Here is a 20,802-nt window from a genome sequence, read left to right on the forward strand (position 1 = left end):
AAAGAGAGAGAGAGAGAGAGAGAGAAGAAAAATTCTCTGTCTTGAGAATTTTATAGCTACAGTCAGTATCACGTTGTGGTCCTGAAACTTCAAATGACAGAGGAGTTTTCTGGGGACATCCCAAAAGATGAAAGCCATGCTGGGAAGGTCTCCCAGTCAACTAGCAAAATAAAACACAAGACCTCTCAGGAGGAACTTAGCTATGATTCAGGCCTCAAAGAACTCCTACAGATAAAGACCCAACGAAGTGAACAGTTCATAGTCAAAAATAACAAATACAGAAAGAAATAGACACCATATGAAAATGATAGAAGAAATAATAGGCAGTAAAATCAGACATACATAGACTGCAGCACTGGAATTATCAGGGAAGCATAATATCCCCATGGCTAATAAGGTTAGAGATGTAAAAGAGGGAATTGACAATGCGAGCCAGCATCAAGAGATGAAGAAATGACCAAGAAAATTTAAAAACAAAATCTCAACTAAAGCTTCTAGAAAGTAATGCCATAAAAAGCTAATTTAATATTCAGTGAATGAATTAAACAGAAGATTAGACACAGTGGGAAAAAAGACTAGTAACCTAGAAGATGCATCTGTAGAAATTATCTAGAAAGTTGCTTAGGACACAAAGAGATGGAAAATAAAAAAGAACTTAAGTGATGTGGAAAAGTAGAAAAAAGAAACTGTAATATGTATTGAATTAGACTTCCAGAAAGAGATAGTAATAAAAATCATCATAGGAATTAGCAAATATATAGTACTTACTATGAGGCCCTATTCTAATTTTTTTTAATGTTTTATTTATTCTTGAGAGAGAGAGAGAGTGACGGAGCATCAACCAGGGAGGGGTGGAGTGAGAGAGGGACACAGAAATCCAAAGCAGGCCCCAGGCTTTGAGCTGTCAGCACAGACCCCCAACGCGGGGCTCAAACTCACAAGCCATAAGATCATGACCTGAACTTATATCAGACGCTGAACCGACTGAGCCACCCACACGCCCCTGTGAGCCCCTACACTAAATTGTTACATAATTAGTCCATTATTCTTCACAACAAACCTATAGTTTTGGGTAAATGAATAACTGAGTAAATAAATTTTTCTGACTGTTTTAAATGCTTCACGGTTAAGTTTTTAAAGAGGATGGCCAGAAACTCAATTTGGCTGTGTCATGGGCACATGAAAGGAAGCCATAAGAGCTAAGGCTCTGGATGATCTGAAAATAATCTAGGTAACAAATATGCTGTAGAGGGAGGATGGTGATAATATGTGCAGTGTGCTAAATTCCTTATTTTTTAAATCTTTTTTTTAATGTTATTTATTTATTTATTTATTTATTTCTAAGAGAGAGAGAGACAGCGTGAGCAGGGGCGGGTCAGAGAGAGAGGGAGATACAGATTCTGAAGCAGGCTCCAGGCTCTGAGCTAGCTGTCACCACAGAGCCTGACGCGGGGCTCGAACCCACGAACCATGAGATCATGACCTGAGCTGAAGTTAGACGCTTAACCAACTGAGCCACCCAGGCGCCCCAATTCCTTATCTTTTATAAAGGGAACTCTATACACCCTGTTGTTGGTATTGACAAATCAAAAGCAGAAATGTAGTTTCATTATACAAAGCTATAACTGTAACATCTAAAAGAATTAAGAATGGAAACTGGAGGGACACCTGGGTAGCACAGTTGGTTAAGCGTTCAACTCTTAATTTTGGCTCAGATCATCAAGTCATGATCTCAGGATTTTGAGATAGAGCCCCACTTCGGGCTCCATGCTGAGTACAGAGTCCGCTTCAGATCCTCTCTCCCTCTCTTTCTGCCCCTCCCCTGCTGGCACACTCTCTCTTTCTAAAGAAGGAGAAGGAGAAGGAGAAGAGAGGGAGGAGGAGGAGGAGGAGGAGGAGGAGGAGGAGGAGGAGAAGAAGAAGAAGAAGAAGAAGAAGAAGAAGAAGAAGAAGAAGAAGAAGAAGAAGAATGGAAACTAGACACACTGGTTGCTACTGAGGAATGCAATTAGGAGACTTCATTTTTCACTGTATACACCCCAGTGTCATTTGAAATAAAATTAATGTGCATACATTTCTTCTGTGACTAAATTTGAAAAGATCAAGAGGAGCCTGGCTGCTTCAGCTGGTAGAGCATGCAACTCTTGATCTTGGGGTTGTGATTTGAGCCCCACATCGGGGGTGGAAATTATAAATAAATACACTCTAAAAAGATCAAATGAGCCAGGCCATGCAGGGCCTTGAATGCCAAGCAAACAATTCTTTAGCTACGAAAGCTCACACTGCTTTGGTGGATGGTTTACTGCCCAGGCTCACAGAAGGCAGCAAAAGGCTCCAGGACAGCCATTCCTCACAGGGTGGGGAACCGGATGGGGTAGGATGGGGACAGGCTGAGATAAGCGATTGGAGTCAGGGCAAATGAGAAACATCTTCTTTGACAGTTTCTTCTTTGACAAATCTCCAGGATCTCATTTGTCACTGCCCTTTAGGCAGGAAATCACAGGGGCTATCATCCAGCATCTTGATAAGCCTCAGGCCATCACCGAAACTCACTCCTGCTACTGCAGACACCTTCCCATCCAGAGGGTAGAGAAACATTCGCTACGGTTTGACCATCTCAGGAAGGCTCTTCCCTTTCCATTCTCTGCTTCCAGCAAGAAGAATGGTGCTCAGGTAAGAGTTTGCTCAAGAGTTTGCTCAAGAACTATCTTCTTTCAAAGGCCGTTTTGTTTTCTTCCTCTTAGTCTACGTGCTCGTGAATTCATGTTAAGGTAGGACGTGCTGGAAGCCAAGGGCACCCCATGGCAAATCAGGAGGCGTGAAGCTTCCTCAGGGGCGCTTTGGGTGCTGGTAACTTGGACTGTGAGAGAGCCAAACAGGACCCACCGCGTTCTTTTTGCTTCTTTCCTATCTCCTTATACTCTCTCTTTCTCTCCAAACATTCAAATCCGCAACTATGGAGAGGTCTATTTTGCTACTTTTCATTTAGGGAGCAAGATGATATGCTGGCCTGAAATTCCAAAGCTAAATAAATTGTTTTAATAAGGTCAGCTTTCACAGATCTGCTTGCTATTCAAAGGTGGGGTGTTTTTTGGGGGGGTTTTCTGTTTTGGTTTGGTTTGGTTTTGGTTTTTGGAGTTTTTTTGGTATCCTTGTATCTGGCATTATCCCAGCAGAAAATGTAGGGTACTTGAGGAGAGTTTAATGAAAGGTTACACAGGTATGGGCAGAGATAAGGAAAATCTATAAAGGATGCTGACTGAAGCCCCCAGAGATGAGGCCTGAAGGGAAATGGGAAGAAGTTACCAGAACCCAGGAGGGCTATGGCTATAGGGGTAGTTGTAGCTATGCCCATAGGAAAGGATCACCAGACAGAAGCTAAGTCCCCAGGCAGAGTAACACCTCCACTGACAAACCACAGCCCGGTGGACAGAGAGAGCCAGAAAGTCACAAACAAACCCCCGGTGACCCTCCTCCTGGCCTCCAGCTGCTGTCTGCGTCTCCCTTTCGCTGAAAGCAGCCAGGACCCAGAGACAGAGGGATGAAGATGATGAGGATTCAGAGGAGGGTAGAGAAGATGGAAATGAGACGTGATGGCAAATGGAGAAAATCCATCTCTTCTTAGAGCCTCCCTACAAGCTGAGACTTCCTGGGACTTTGTCTATGTGATTGGGTCAGTTTCTCACTGTATCTCCTCAGTATGTTTGACTGTTTGCATCTCTCTATCTGGTGTCACTTCTTCAGAATAATCTCTCATTATCACNCGTGATTGGGTCAGTTTCTCACTGTATCTCCTCAGTATGTTTGTTTGTTTGCATCTCTCTATCTGGTGTCACTTCTTCAGAATAATCTCTCATTATCACCATAGATGCCTTAATCGATTTCAGTTTTGTGGGGATTTTTTGTTTTGTTTTTTAAAGATAGGAGTACACAGGTACTTGTAAGCATTTTAAGTTTATGATTTTGGCTGCTCTAGAAAGAAATCCATTGAAAGAGTGACCTGCACTGTGTTCCCCGCAGCAGAGCTGGGCACTGGGGACACACTAATGGACAGGGGGAAAGCATTTTCTGTCCTCATAAAGCTGACACACTGGGCCATTTCTGGCCAAAGGCTTGGCCATACTCATACCTGCCATAGAAAAAGGTCACATTCCCTTCATGACCCTAAATCACATTCTCCTTTCCAGTGGATGAATCACTCTCAGTCACTGAGATTGTCCACAGGTTATGCCTGAGTCTTCCAACTTCCTGGTCTTAAGAGAAAATCTGTCCCGGGCAGGAATGTCAAGCTCAGAGTCCTGTTGTCATCACATATAACCTGTCCAGACTTTTCAATTCTTGCCTCGTCCAGACACGGCATGGTCTGGGAGGTTGAGTGGAGGTATTTCAGCCATAGAATATTCCCATGTCAGTCGAGGGTCCATGTTGTGGTAGAGAGAGCCCAGACTTCAGAGTTAGAGGGAACTGGTCTGAATCCAGGTTCTAGAACTTCAAAGCGACGTGGACTGCAGGAAGTATAATTTCTGCAAGGCTCCATCTCTCTTCTCTGTAACATGGAGACAGTAATCCTCACGTAGCAGGGTGGCCCTGAGAATCAGTGCGCATACAGCGGGTGCTCAAGTCTTGCTTGTGTTCCTAGGAATACCAGTGAAGGGTTTCTGAGCATCGACGCCACTGCCCCAGCCTGGGAGAGCACACTTAGACCAGAGAATGGAAGTTTGTACGTGGAAATCCTGATCGTGACTTTGGGGACTGTCGCATTCGCCTTGGGCGGGCTGGTAGGAAACGTGACTGTGCTCTGGCTCCTGGTTTTCCGCATACAGAGGACTGCTTTCTCCGTCTACATCCTCAACCTGGCTGGAGCTGACTTCCTCTTCCTCTCCTCCCATATCACATATGACCTGGAGGCACTCATCAAGGTCCACTTCGTACCCTTTACCATTCCCCACTTTTTCACCACCATGTGGACCTTCTCCTACATAGCGAGCCTGAGCATTCTCAGTGCCATTAGCACTGAGCGCTGCCTGTCGGTCCTTTGTCCCATCTGGTACCGCTGCCACCGCCCAAAACACACGTCAACTGTGATGTGCGGCCTGCTCTGGGCCCTATCCCTGCTGCTGAGCATCCTGGAAGGGGAGTACTGTGGCTACCTGTTTCGGGATTTTGACTCTGGTTTGTGTCAGGCATTCGATTTCATCGCCGTCGCCTGGCTGATTTTCTTATTTGTGCTTCTCTCTGGGTCCAGCCTGGCCCTGCTGACCAGATTGCTGTGTGGCTCCCGGCGGATGCGGCTGACCCGGCTGTATGTGACTGTGGCGCTCACGGTGCTGGCCTTCCTCTTCTGCGGCCTTCCCTATGGCATTCACGTGTTCCTCTTATTCTGGATTCAGGACCATCTTAATATGCCCCTCTCGCGTCTTTATCTGGCTGCAATTGCCCTGTCCTGTGTCAACAGCTGTGTCAACCCCATCATTTACTTCTTCGTTGGCTCCTTCAGGCAGCGGTGGCCCCGGCAGCGAAAGACCCTCAAGATGGTTCTCCAGAGGGCTCTGGAAGACGTAACAGTGGGGGATGAAAATGAAGACAGACTTCCTCAGGAAACTCTGGAGATGTCGAGAAGCAATCTGGCATTCTGATTCGGAGTCTGCCTCAGTCAGACAAATGTGGCTTTGAGAACCAACCTTGTCCCTATCAGTTTGGGAGGTTTTCTTGACTTCTCTCAGCCTCAGGGCCCCTGATCTTAAAACCTTAAAGTTGCAAGATAAACCTGAGGGTTAAGATAATATCTTCCCTCGTGAGGACTGAGACAGTACCTGCAAACAAACACTGAGCGCGCGGCTTGAGGGCTGTCTTCCCCAGGGCCTTCACACCATCCCAAGCTTTCCCAACTCTGGGGTCCACTTTTGAAGATCCTCGTTTTCAGCACAGGCTGAAAGCAGTGCAGGAACAGTCTAAATTTCTTTGGTCACTGCACTTGGGAGGGACTGAAAGAACATGCCATGACAAGTTTCTGTGGTCAGCATCCTGCAGCCTGTCCCCATAAAAATGGAAAGAATTAAAGAGCAGCCTAGCCCCCAAGAACAATCTTCTTTCATTTTAGCAGCCCCTAGAATATGTCCCTACCTTAATGAATGTTTATTGAACCCAAGACTTAACGAATGAATAAATGATGAATTTTTAAACCAAGCCTGTGCTAAACATCCATTCACCAGAATCGAGTCACCATCCGTGATTTTTCTTCACCATTTTCAGTTTGTACAAGCAAAGTTAAGTTTTATAACTGGATAAACCAACCTTGAAACGTGCTTAAGGTTTGAGGTAGGTCATCTTGCTATGATTTCCTTTCCCATGCCCTCCGGTAGAAGCCCATGTGTGTCCCTTCTCATCCCTGCCCCACCCCCACCCCCACCCCTACCAAAGAGCTCTCGCCCTGGTTCTCCCTCCCTGGAGCTCTCTGGTCCTTCATGGCAAAATGTCTAGGACACTAGACTGTGTTCTCTGCAGACGGAATCTGTGCCACATTTACTTTTTATTCCACAGAGCTCACAACATTAGTTGCATTCATCTGACTGCAGATAAGTACTTCTAAAGTTACACGTTCCATAAAAAATAATAGGTTCAAATGCTGCATCTTTTAAATAATTTTTAGGTTTTTAAAATTGAGGTACGATTGGAGGAAGAGGGATTGCACAGATCATAAGTGTACAGCTCAGTGAGCTTTGGCAACAGTACACCCGCATGACTCAAGGCCCAAGCAAAACAGAACGCGTTTTGCGTTTTCATTGCCTCTGTAAGGTCCCTCATGTCCCTCTTACATACTCCTCCTGCCCCAGAGGCCATTTTCATTCCTACTTCCAGCACCAAAGATTAGTTTTACCTGACCTTTGGCTTCATATACTTAGGATCCTTCAATGTACTTTTTAGTTCCTATCTTGTATCACTCAGCATAATATTTTAAGGATTTACCCAGGCCATGGCAATTGCCTATGAGCGCTAGCTCATTGTGTGAGTGCACCGGTTTATTTTCATCCAGATAGATATCTGTGTAGTATTTGATCACTGGCTATTTTGAATAAAGCTACTGCGAACAGTCTTCTTCAAGTCTTTTTCTGAATATATGTTTTTATTTCCCTCGGATAAATAACCTGAAGCGAATTTACTGGGTCACAGAAAGATGTATGCTTGACTCTGAGAAACTGCCAAACTCTTTCCTCAAGTGGTTCTGCTCTTGCACATTCCATCCAGCAATGTCTGAACGCGCCAGTTGTTCCAGATCCTTCTTCACAAACACTGCCAGTCTTTTGTATTTTAGTCATTCTAATGAGTGTAAAGTGGTAGCTCCTCGTGTTTTAATTTGCATTTCCAAAGTGACTTATCAAATTGGCATCTTTTCCTGTGCTTGTTGGCTACTTCTATTTGTTTTTGAAGTGTCTGAGTTTTGCCCATTTTTATTAAGTGTTTCCCTTTTTCCGTTATTTATTTGTGGGAGTTTGTATACATGCTGCGTGAGTCTTTCCTTAGTTATGTGCGTTATAAATATTCATCCTGTTGGTGGTTTGCCTGTTCGTTTTTAAAAATTTTTTTAATGTTTATTTATTTTTGAGAGCGAGAGACAGAGAGACAGAGAGCATGAGTGGGGGAGGGCCAGAGAGAAAGGGAAACACAGAATCTGAAGCAGGCTCCAGGCTCTGAGCTGTCAGCACAGAGCCCGACGCATGGCCCAAACCCACGAACTGTGAGATCATGACCCGAGCCAAAGTTGGACGCTTAACCAACTCAGCCACCCAGGTGCCCCTTGCCTATTTATTTTTGAATAGTTTTGCATCATAGAGCACTTTTAGATTTATGGGAAAATTTCACAGGAAGTGCAGAGGGTTTCTGCCTACTCTCTCCCCATCTCCATTCCCCCCGCCCACAGTTTCTCCTTTACTAACACCTTCCATTAATGTGGTACATTTATTAAAATTGATGCACCAATATTGACACATAAACTGAAGTCCACAGTTCACTTTAGGGTTCCCTCTGTGCTGTGTACCTCAATGGATTTGACAAATGCAGAGTTCAAGCACTATCGTAGTAGTATCATATAGAGTGGTTTGTCTGCCCCAGAAATGAACATGTAGGTATGCGGTTTATTGTTGTTGTTGTTTTCATTTTTACTTTTATTTGCATTTATTTTATGCAGAATTTACTCCCGGGCCATAAGTTTTTGTTTCTTCAGTTTCTTCTGCAATATCTTGTTCTTTTGTGCAACTTCCTCTTCTGGTTTAGGAACAATGTGCTCTTTTTCAGTAAGGATCATCTCAGGAGAGCAGGGAGAGCTCACATGTGGGTTAATCTGACCATGAGCCCTGTAAGTTCTACACTGCATCCTGGGGTCTTTGTCCATCTGGATGTGCTCAATGCCCAGAGAACCTACATCTACACCCTTAAGTTCAACATTACTGTCTGCATTTTTAAGCACATGCCATAAAACTTCAGCACTCTTTTTGTGCCACTGACCCTGTGTCCAGCCCCGCTGTCTGGCCTGGGCGCACCTACCCACTCCACTTTCGTAGCGTCGGAAGGGCACACACCGCTTCTGCACAGTGACATCTTTCGGATACTTGGTGGCTTTCCAGATATGCACACCCTTGATGGCCTGGGCCGTTTCACATGTGTTCTTAAAGGGAACATGAAGATTTGAACCTCCCGATTTGCATGACTCTGTGGGGTTTTCCAGGTCAAGTGAATAGTGAACCACTTTCAGAGATCCCCTCAGCCTGCTTACGGGAAGAGCTATCATTATTATTATTATTATTATTTATCTTGGTTTGGATTCTCTGTGCTACCTGGATCTGTGGTTTGGTGCCTGCAAATAATCTGATAAATTCTTGGCCATTATTACTTTATATATATCTTCTGTTCTTTCTCTCTTCTCCTTTTGATAGCCCTATTCTTTTATAATCATCCTTCAGCTCTTGGCCATTCTGATCCATTTTATTTTTCAGTCTTTCTCTTTAACTTTCAGTTTGGAAAGTTCCTATTAACTTATCTTGGGGCTCACTGATTCTTTCTGGAGTTTTTTAAATTCGTTAAGTAATTAATTAATTTATTTCAAGAGTAGAGTTTAGAGATTCATCACTTACATATAACACCCAGTGTTCATCCCAACAAATGCCCTCCTTAATGCCCTTCACCCATCTAGCCCATCCCCCTCCAACAACACTCAGTTTGTTCTCTGTATTTCAGAGTCTCTTATGGTTTGCCTCCCTCACTGTTTTTATCATATTTTTCCTTCCCTTCCCTTATGTTCATCTGTTTTGTTTCTTAAATTCCACATGAGTGAGATCTTATGATATTTATCCTTCTCTGACGGACTTAATTCGCTTAGCATAATACCTCTAGTTCCATCCATGTTGTGAGGCTCACGGATTCTTTGAGAAGCTATAGCGAGTCCAGTCAAAGGCATTCTTCACTTATGTTACACTGTTTTTATTTTTAGCATTTCCTCCTCCTCCTTAGAGTGTTCATCTGCACTTGCATATTGTCCACTTTTTCTACTAGATTCCTTAGCATATTAATCACAGTTATTTTAATTCCCAGGCTTATAATTCCAAATCCTCTGCCATGTCCTGAATTCTTTACATCTTATTTAAGGAATCAGTTGATCCTGTTACTTTACAAATCAAATCTATAACTGAAAAGAGTCTAGAAGGAAAACTGAAACAAGTTATTGCTTCTGGAGAAGAGGACTCAGGAAGACTTTTACTATTTATTCGGTACATTTCTGTGTCAATTTGAAAGAAAACGTAAACCTGCATGTGTTACTCCTAGCACAATGAAAAAGCATGGGACAAGCTATGCAGGGCCTTGAATGACAAGTAAGGAGGGTATCTTTATTCTTAGTTATAAAGACTCCCAGTTCAGGCTCCCATGGCTGCCCAGGCACACCGCTGGCAGCCAGAGGCCACAGAACACCACTCCTTTGCAGGTATGGGCACTGGATGGGGTGGCAATAAGCAGAGGTTGAGAGACAGGAGTAGAGTCAGATCAAAAGTCAAGAAACATCTCATGAAGGATCATGACTCAGAGAACATCACACTCTCACATGCCAGCAGATTCCCATACAGGAAATCACAGGGGCTGTCCAGCATCTTGATAACCCTTGCTCCTGCACGAGGCTTCATCGCCGCCGCCGCCACTGCCAGCATCTCTCCAGGGCAAAGAAGTGTCCTGTAGCAATAGTCAATCACAGGACAGCACAGGGCAGCTTGTCATCTCCAGCAAAAAGAACGGAGGAAAGGCACCTTTATCAAGTCTTTCCAGAGCCATTGTTGCGTTTTTCTCTTCTTGCATACCCAGGCACTTGATCAGGGAGAGTGGTATTCAGTGAGCCACAGGGGATCCTGCAGGAAAAGACAGGAAGCATGAAGCACCTTCTGGCCACTCTGGGGGCTGGCAGCCTTGACTGTGGAAGTCTGAATTGGTAAATCTACATTGTTCCCCTCGTTAGACCCTTGTCCCATTCTCGCCTCCATCCCAACCATTCAGATTGTGCTGTCATGGTGAGAAATCTGTTGCCTTCCTTAATTTAGGGAGCAAGATTGGGAACATGCACACATCCCAAAGCTAAAGTGCTGTGAATAACCCAGTCATCTGTTTTACTTGCTTTTTGAAATTTATTTTCCTTTCAGTATCTCTCAAGATGCCAGCAGAAAACAGATGGCCTAAAATGGAATAATTCAGAAGAGTTTAATTAAGGGACACTTTATCAATATGGGCAGATTCAGAGGAAATTACATGGGATGGTGACCAGTACCCTCAATGGAAAATAATAGCAAGAGCCTTAATATCACTGGGCTTGAAAGACAAGAGAAGTTACCAGAACCCAGGAGGGCTATGGCTATAGGGGTAGTTGTAGCTATGCCCATAGGAAAGGATCACCAGACAGAAGCTAAGTCCCCAGGCAGAGTAACACCTCCACTGACAAACCACAGCCCGGTGGACAGAGAGAGCCAGAAAGTCACAAACAAACCCCCGGTGACCCTCCTCCTGGCCTCCAGCTGCTGTCTGCGTCTCCCTTTCGCTGAAAGCAGCCAGGACCCAGAGACAGAGGGATGAGGATGATGAGGATTCAGAGGAGGGTAGAGACGATGGAAATGAGACGTGATGGCAAATGGAGAAAATCCATCTCTTCTTAGAGCCTCCCTACAAGCTGCGACTTCCTGGGACTTTGTCTATGTGATTGGGTCAGTTTCTCGCTGTATCTCCTCAGTATGTTTGTTTGACTGTTTGCATCTCTCTATCTGGTGTCACTTCTTCAGAATAATCTCTCATTATCACCATAGATGCCTTGAGAATCAAATGCAATGTGGTCTTTTTAAAGATGGGGTACACAGTATTTATTAGGGGTTTTGTTTTTTGAGACAGCGTGTGCACACAAGCAACGGAGGGACAGAGGGAGAGAGAGAATCTTTTTTTTTTTTAATGTTTATTTTTCAGAGAGAGAGAGGGAGAGGGAGAGCAAGCAGGGGAGGGCAGAGAGAGAGGGAGACACAGAATCTAAAGCAGGCTCCAGGATCTGAGCTGTCAGGGCAAAGCCCGACGAGCGGCTTGAACCCACTAACTATAGGGTTTTTAAAGGGGAAATTAAGGGTAGGAGATTACCTACATATTGATGAAAAGGGTGGGGAAACTTCTAACTATTCAAGTGGAAAGTTGGAGCATGCGCACTGAGGAAATATCATGTAATATATATACCATGTTCACTTTGGGGCGGAGACAACATCCGAACAAGGCAATATTCAGTCCCGGATGTCAGGTGGTTATCTTAAGACACGGAGAAGGGACTATGGGCGTGCTCCGAGAGCTGGTATGAACTGGATAGAGTTTTGGGCTCATTAAGGAATGTAGGGCCTTGCTTTGTTCCTAGGCTGGAACCTTACCAGTTAACCTTGAGCCCAGGTGCCAGTGGGTTTGTTAGCGGGGTCTGAAAAGACAAAATGGCTGATTGGTGGGAACAAGTTCTCTGAAAAACAAGTTTTAAACTTTCTGCTTTCAGCCTCATAACTCTGTGGGGCACAGTTTCAATTCTCCCTTGAGTAATGACCATACCTCAGTCTTGAGGAATTGGGATAATGGCCACTCTGGCTACTTGCTTATCTCTTTGGGTAAGATAGCTTTTGGGTAAAGAGCAGTTTTTGCAAATCTGTGACATACCTACATGCAGGGCTAAGCAGAAATTCCTAAGCCATGGGTCAGAGCAGCAAGAGAAATAGAAGCAACACTAGATACTCTTCCTGCTAGAGATTCAAATCCAGGCTCTACCACTTCTGGACATGAGACCTGGAGCATATCATTCAACCTCCTTGTGCTTCTGTTGCATCATATGCAAGACAGGAATAATATTAGCACTGGCCTCACCTGCCTATTTAGAAGATTAAAGAGGTAATAACAAGTAAGCACTCAATCAGCTGCTACAGTTCACCCTTGAGTAAGTAGGTCCTTATTTTTCCCCTGGGATCTGCAAGAGCATCTCTCTTTTCAGTCAAAGCCCTTCATAAAGTGGGAATATGCACTTTTTAAAACCACCTCCCCTCCATTCTCTTGAACAAATGCTTTAATCTGCAAAAAATACTCAGAATCACATGCAGGGACAATAGGTGGGTTTTATACTATATAACTCCTAGAAAAACCACTTCATAATCCCCTTCTGTATTTCCGTGCCTCAGCTACCTCTATCCAGACCCAGGGCTGTTCTCTCTTCTCCCAGCCTTGCTTCTTCTTCCTCTAAAATGCAGAGAAATTCAGTTGCGCTCCGAATCCTCTCCCTAAACTATGTACTTAGTTCTTCTGGTTGCTCACTAAAGCCCTATGCTGGCCCTCCCTGGGCTGGACACCTCACGGTGGCCATCACTAGTTATTTGTGCATGTATTAAGAATTCTTTCAAACACACACCAAACCTTTCCACGGAAGGAATACTGAGAAATGAAATTTTCTTCATTTCCTTATGTGTGTGTCTCTGGATAACTAATTTCATTAAGAATTTTTTAATGTTACATTGAACCTAAATTGTCTACTACCCTTAGGCTCCTCATTCATTTGTTCATTCATTCTTCATTTGTTGCTTAAAAATTCCTTGACTACCCACTGTGCCACCCACACAGTTAGGCCCTGGAGACACAGCAGTGGACAAGAGTAAACTCTTCCTGCCCTCATAAAGCTGACACATTGAGCTATTTCTGGCCCAACAGCCTAAGGTGTCCTCACCGTGTCATGTCAAGAAGTCACATTCCCGGGGCACTTGCGTGGCTCAGCCGGTTAAGTGTCCGACTTCGGCTCAGGTCATGATCTCACGGTTTGTGGGCTCGAGCCCCGCGTCGGGCTCTGTGCTGACAGCTAGCGCAGAGCCTGGAGCCTGCTTCAGATTCTGTGTCTCCCTCTCTCTCTGTCTCTCCCCTGCTCACGCTGTCTCTCTCTCTCAGAAATAAATAAAACATTTAAAAAAAAAAAAAAAAGAAGTGACATTCCCTTCATGACCCTAAATCATGATCTCCTCTCTCCTTGGTGGGTGGACCTCTCTACAGTCCCTGAGATTATCCACTGTTCATGCCTAAGGCTTCTGACTTCCTGCCCCTGAGCAGAAGCCACTGTCCCAGAGCAGAAGTAATGCTGGGCCCAGAGTCCTGTTGCCATCCCACACAGCCTGTCTAGACATATCTGCCTCCTGGGGACACGTCACGGCCTAGGTCAGTCAGTGAAGATGTTTGGATCACAGAACGTTCCCATGTCAGTAGAAGGTCTGTGTTGCCTAGGTTTTAAAGTTGGAGAAAACCGGGTTTGAATTCATGTTCCTGGACTCCAAAGATGCGCAACCCTCACTAAGTTTCTTAATTGCTGCAAGCCTCTGTTTTCCTCCCCTGTGACACAGGGACACTAATTCCCATGCTGCAGGGTGGCCCTGGCGGTACACTGGACCCAGTGATGAAGTTTCTGCCCTGGTCAATGAGAAATGACTTGGAGAGTCAATACTGCCCTGTCAGGCTTGGAGATTATCCACTCTTCTCTCAACCTCAGGCCTCTGAAATGCCTCAGTGATTCCCCAAAGCCTTCAAATGGATTGTTTTTAATCTGGCTCTTTTAGTTTTTCTCAGAGAAAATATTAATCTTCTGAATCTTCCTTATCAAATCCCCTTTTTTTTTTTTTGCAAATTTTCACTGCAACAGAATCACTATCCAAAAACTATAAACCACCCCCCCTCCAAAACCATAAAACCCTTGTTCATGATTGTTTTCTATCTGAGAGTACGGGAAAAGAAGATACTTTATTTTTTCCCTCAGGCTATATTCTCCTAAGACTCACATTTGATCCTACGACTGGGAGCATTCTGGAGGTGAAAAGACTGAATAAATAAGTTCTGCTATTTTTAACCTCATTGGGTTTTTTGGGTTTGAGAAAAATTATGTCCTTTGAGACATACTCTCTACCTACATAAGAATAGTTCAGGTAATACAGTTTATCAAAACTGGTGGCATTTGCCCATGGCACGGTGACAAGCTAGAATTAGGTTCTAATAAAGAAAATCATGGCCTTTGCCCTTAAGAATTGGTGAATGGCTCTTCGGCTCTGGCCTCAACCAGTGTAGAGTCTAGAAATATGTTTCACCAGTTCTCATTTAGCCATTGCAACCTGTATTGATTTCAAGATAGAGATTATCTTGGAAATCATTTATTAATAGCTTACAAATATTAGGTTTGGGAACATTCTGTAAGCCTCAAGATCTTGTGCCGATTGTTCTGGCTGTGACTTTCAGTCAGTTTCACGGCCAGTCCCCATAAGGGACAGGATTGAAGACATCTGATCCTTCCATAGTCACGTCAGTTGTATTGACAAAAACTTAGATTCAGTACAGCATGTTGCACTATTCTCTGCCAGCGGTTACTCAGTCCCCGACAGAACTCAGCAGACAGGGAGGGACCACCGTGAGATGGTGTGACAACAAAACGGGCTGCCTGCTCCTCAAGACAGTGAGGCTGCCCTCAGATTTACCTTCAGAGAGAGGAGCTAACAAATGAACTCTGAGTACTCAGGAGAGAACACAAGGCAGCTATGAAGCCAACCAGAGTTTTCTGTTTTTCCAACCAAATCTCCTGACTTCCAAATGCTGTAGGAAGGCTTGGCCGTAGGTTTGGCTCAGCCAGAGTGCAGGATAGTGGGAGGAGGCAGGAAGAGATAGTTGTAGCCTATGCAGCAGACAAGGTACCCTGATGGGCTGCCACTGGCTTAGACTGAGGGTTCCTATGAAAGTCAGTCTTGGGAGTCTGTGACTTCATTAATCGTACAGCTTTGGCTGAATATATACATCATGAGGAGGTCTGTCAGAAAATTTCATCTGGTGTGTGAATCAAAGACGGCTGGGCTTCCCCTGGGCAACTGTTGTTGGTTTTTTTGTTTGTTTTTTAGTGACATTCCTCTTCATGTTGGCCACAAGGAGACAGAGTTTCTGGATGCTTAAGCTTAGTTAGCCGCTGCAGCCCACACTGAACTTGCTTGGCCCTGACACATCTCTATCAGAGCACTTGCAGCATTTGCCCTAACGATTCATCTGTATGTCTCCTCCTCCACCACACTGTGAAGTCTTTAAGAACAGATAGCATGCGGGCGCCTGGGTGGCTCAGTCAGTTAAGTGTCCAACTTCGGCTCAGGTCATGATTTGTGGGCTCAAGCCCCGCGTCGGGCTCTGTGCTGACAGCTAGCTCAGAGCCTGGAGCCTGCTTCAGATTCTGTGTCTCCCTCTCTCTCTGACCCTCCCCTCTTCACACTGTCTGTCTCTTTCTCTCTCAGAAATAAATAAAAAACATTAAAAAAAAAAAAAGATAGCATGTCTTTGAATCCCTAGTGCATGGGACTTGCTCTGCAATTTTGAAGATGTTCAGCAGTTATTTTTCTCAAGCAGCTCCTACCTGAAAATCATGGTATCGTCCAACTTCTTGAAAAGACTGGCTCTGTCACCAGGCACCACAGTAGCGCCTGCAAACATCTCTGGCTCAAGAGAACAGAAAGTGTCCTCTGGGTCTGTGGGTCTGAGGAAGGCTCTGCTCTTTCATTGCAGATCTGTTTGCTCCCTCTGGGGGCACAAAGAATGAGGGAAGGAAGGTGCTCAGGAGCTCCTTCTTCCCAAAGCTAATGATGATTTTCCTTGTAGCTTCACCTTGGGGTGGATCAAGCAGGATATCCACGAGTTTCCTTCAGAGAGAGAGAAGATTTGAAAGGTGCCTTGGCACCTTTGGGAGCTGACATCCACAATTGTTTATTTATGTATGAATCCAACAAACTTTATTTAAACCTACTTGGTCGAGCACTGTGCTGTTTCTGTGTAGAGGAAATACCTTTTAAATAAGTCTCTGGCTAATAGACTCTATTTTTTTAACCAATCCTGTTCATTCTACTTTGCACATATATTGATTGATGTCCAGTAAACGCTGAGCCCTTCACGGGGCCATTCACGGATTCTCTGGACACCTGGGCACCAGAGCACTGACTTATCTGTGTCACAAGAGCCAACTGGTCTTTTCTAATCCTATCTAGGCCAGTTGGACTTGTTTATGTAGTTACCTAAACAAAAGGCAATGTAAATCAATGTAGCAAGAGAATAAAAGGAGAATTATAATTTTAATGAAAATTACGAATGTTTAAAAGGGCAATAAAAGCCAGTCTCAAAATTATTGTTATTGAATTAGCCTGACAACTATACTAGGCTGAAAAAAATCGAACAATATTGAAAAATATCCTCATGCAGAACGCTATATATATAATGTCATGCTCTCTACTTTAATAAATCCAACTGCAAATCACCAACGACATTTAATGGATGAGCTTTCTGTAAGAAAGACAGAACAGAACTCTATTTGCTAATCCACATTCAAAGGAAATTCTTTTGGCCTCCATTTCTGGTGAATGAATTCTAAGTAAAAATAAAATGTTTCTACAAGTGTATCCTTTTTTATAACTGCCATTTAATGGATCTTTGCAATGAACCTAACCACTTGTAATCTTGAATTTATCATTAAGTGGGCTTTTCATAGCAAAGTCACTCAGTCATTCTTCTGTTGATTCTATAAATAATAACTGAACATCTTCTATGTTCCAGCCCCAGTGCCAGGCAATGGAGATTCAAAGGCAACATCCTCATCTTCAAGGAACTCACAGTCTGTGGAAGGAAGGAGCTTACTACAAGGCAGACTGTCGCACATTGTGGGGGGAGAGAGAGGGACTGCGGGGGTGGGGGACACAATCCAGCCCATAACAAGATCCTTATTAAATATTTGCTGATGGGGCACCTGGGTGGCTCAGGTGATTGAGCATCCACCTCTCGATTTCAGCCCAGGTCATGATCCCAGGGTTATTCGATTAAGTCCCATGTCAGGCTCACCCTGGGCTAAGAGCCTGCTTAAGATTCTCTCTCTGTCCTTTTGCCCCTCTTCCCCACTCATACTCTCTCTCCCTCTCTCTCTAAAAATAAACAATAAAATAATAAATACCTGCTGAATAAGTCCATTAAACAATGTTTCTGAATATCTGAAATTGCTTCATTAAAAAAAATTTTTTTAGCGTTTATTTATTTTTGAGAGACAGAGCATGAGCAGGAGAGGGGAGGAAAGAGAGGAAGACAGAGAATCCAAAGCAAGCTCCAGGCTCCAAGTTGTCAGCACAGAGCCCAATGTGGGGCTCGAACTCATGAACTGTGAGATCATGACCCAAGCTGAAGTTGGAAGCTTAACTGACTGAGCCACCCAGTCATCCCTGAAATAGTTTCTAATTCATATGACGTTAAAAAAAAGAAAGAAAGAAAAGTAGCTTTTCTGTAGCATGAGACACACAAAAATAAATCATATGAGATAAGACTTAAATTTTTTAATAACTACACCAAATAAAAATAAATAAATAAATAATGCCATGGAGTGGAGGTAGAAGACTATGTTACATGTGCTGAACTCTTCACATTTTATGAGAAGTCTCTTGATCCACTTGTTAATGCTATAAGCTAAAAATAGAAATATAAGCTTACTATCTTGAGCCACTAATAGTAAAAGAAACAGGAATAGAAATTGTATTAAGTGGTGGCCTCTTGAGAATGGGATTGAGGGATAGTGTCACTTTGTACACATTTCTCCATCATTTGGAAAGAAATTATACACATGAATGCATTATTACTAGGATAAAGAAAACAAACAAAAGAAGTGGGGGGAGGCCATGGTGAACTTTCAATGACCCTATGGTATACTTTATTATTTAATGTAAAGCCTCACAATACAAGCACACATTGCCTACATGTCACTACCCAGTTTATTAAACCTGGACTAAATGCTCCAAGCCCTTCAGACACCAGTGTTCCTTCCACTTCGCTGTCCCTGCCTCCCCTAGAGGAATTCACATCCTTTTGTTCCTATATAGATGGCTCTGGTCATATCCCCATTCAGCCCCATTCAGCTCCTGGGCCGGGAAGCCATGCTCCTTCTATTAAAGCCTTGACCCAGGAGTTAGTCAAGGCTTCTGCTCACCTCTCATTGACCAGCACCAAGTCACATGGCACCATCAGTGTTGGGAGATGGGGGTCCTTTCTCTGTTCTAAAACTTTCAGAATTCTTACCTTGGGAGAGCAAAATGGCTACTGGGGATAGTCTCTGCAACCCTGGATTATCTCTAATGTTCTGTGATTGTGTTGAATCTACTAATTTATTTAGAAATAATTGGCATCTTAGAATAAAGAGTCCTTAAATTCTACACATGGTATTACTTGCTATTTATTTGGGTCTTCCTTGATTTTTCTCAGCAACTTTTTGTGGTTTCCACTACACAAGTCTTGCGCACCTTTTGTCAAATTAGTGTTTTATGTTTTCTTTCTTTTTTTTTCTTTTTGTTTGTTCACTTGTTTATTCATTTGTTTTCATTTTTATTTTTTTTATAAGTAGTTTATTGTCAAGTTGGTTTCCAACAACACCCAGTGCTCATCTCAACAAGTGCCCTTCTCCGTGCCCATCACCCTCTTTCCCCCCACCCCCATCAGTCCTCAGTTTGTTCTCAGCATTCATGAGTCTCTCATGGTTTGCCTCCCTCCCTCTCCCCCACTATTTCTCCCCTTCTTCTCCCCCACGGTCCTCCGTTAAGTTCCTCCTAATCCTCCTATATGTGCAAACATATGGTACTGTCCTCTGCCTGACTTATTTCACTCAGCATAACACCCTCAAGGTCCATCCATGTTGCTACACATGCCCAGATTTCATTCTTTCTCATTGCCATGTAGGATTCCATTGTATAGATGAACCACATCGTCTCGATCCATTCATCCATTGATGGACACTTAGGCTCTTTCCATGTTTTGGCTATTGTTGAGAGTGCTGCTATGAACATTGGGGTACATGTGCTCCTATGCATCGGCACTCCTGTATCCCTTGGGTAAATTCCTAGCAGTGCTTTTGCTGGGTCATAGGGGAGTCCTATTGTTAATTTTTTGAGGAACCTCCACACTGTTTTCCAGAAATTAGTGTTTTATGTTTTCTATTATTATCGTACATGATATTTTTACCTCATTTTATGATTGCTCATTGCTACACTATAAAAATACAATTAAGAGCAAGATGGCTGGATAGGGGGCTCCTGAGTTGCCCTCCTCCCACAGAGGATCAGTTCCCTTTGAGAGAAATCCAGGAAGCAGTTAACTGATTCCTACACATCAGGCCACTGAGAAAATGTGAGGAATTTATTGTTGCGCACGAGAAAGGAGGAAAGAATAAGAGAAGAAAGAGGAAGAGAGGAACCAGCAAGATGGCAGATGGCTGGCTGGGTACCAGGTAGGACAAAGGGCTGATAAGAAACCTCTGGTGAAGGAAAACAGAATTGTGTAATATTTATGTGTAGATTATTTGTTTACTTGATGTATGACCTCTTCCCATGACCTTCAAATCTTCAGTGAGGTCCACATCACACTTACAAATAATGTGGGTAGGTTGGTGAGGGGGTGGTGTGTGTAGGCGTGTGTAAATCAAGTTAGATGAGCTTTCTTCTGGAAAGATATATCAGAGAAAAAAGAGGTCAGGTATAAAACAGATCCTGGAGACAGAGAAGAACTGCAAGGTCCCCAAGGACATCTGGGTTATCCATGACAGTATAAATTAAACACTGGGGCAAAAAAATTTTTTAGAAAGGCACTCAGGGCTGGGGACAAAGTGATCTCAGGAATGAGACTGAAGTGCTTATCACGCAAACCCAAGGGTCCCCCGAGTTTTCCGGCAGGCTTGAAGACCGATGTCTTGTCAGTCACACATTCATTATATATATAAATAGGCCAACTTCCCAGGAGAACCACCCTTGTATTTGTCTCAAGATCAGAATGGACTCTGCCCCCAGGCCACTCTCATTACTCAACATTCTCACCTACACCCTGACACAACGCACAGACGTGAGCCCCTGCAGTGACTTCTGACACCGTCCATCAGGAGTAGGACCAAACTTCACAGGGGAAGGGCACAGTCCTCACGCGACTGCCTCACCTCAGACATCAGCCGCAAGTCTGGAGGACCTCTAGCCAAGCTCGCTTCTAAGCAGCTGGCTATGAATTCAGTGTTTCTCACTATCCCCTTAGGTTCAGTAATCCTCTAGAATGACTCACAAAACTCGGAAAAGCACTGTACGTATGATTACAGTTTTATTGTAGCAAAAAGATACAAATCAAGGAAGACTTGAAGCTTCCATCGTCCTCAGAAATGTGTCAGCCTCCCGGCACACCAGTATGTGCAATATTCAGAGCTTGGGAAGCTAC

General features: G+C 43.8%; 1 protein-coding gene and 1 pseudogene across 1 annotated transcript in view; one reads left to right on the forward strand and one right to left on the reverse strand.

Moving 5' to 3' along the window:
* Positions 1 to 5,636, forward strand: part of MRGPRX2 (MAS related GPR family member X2) — a 44,349-nt gene extending 38,713 nt beyond the window's left edge. The window contains 1 exon segment of the mRNA XM_077761073.1: positions 4,610 to 5,636. Within this exon segment, the coding sequence (XP_077617199.1) occupies positions 4,610 to 5,636 (1,027 nt within the window).
* Positions 5,637 to 8,188: 2,552 nt separating this feature from the next.
* LOC144229117 (large ribosomal subunit protein uL22 pseudogene) lies at positions 8,189 to 8,785 on the reverse strand (annotated as a pseudogene).
* Between the last annotated feature and the right edge of the window lie 12,017 nt (positions 8,786 to 20,802).

The sequence above is a fragment of the Crocuta crocuta genome, unplaced genomic scaffold (genome assembly GCF_008692635.1).
Source record: "Crocuta crocuta isolate KB4526 unplaced genomic scaffold, BGI_CrCroc_1.0 scaffold233, whole genome shotgun sequence".
NCBI lineage: Eukaryota > Metazoa > Chordata > Mammalia > Carnivora > Hyaenidae > Crocuta > Crocuta crocuta.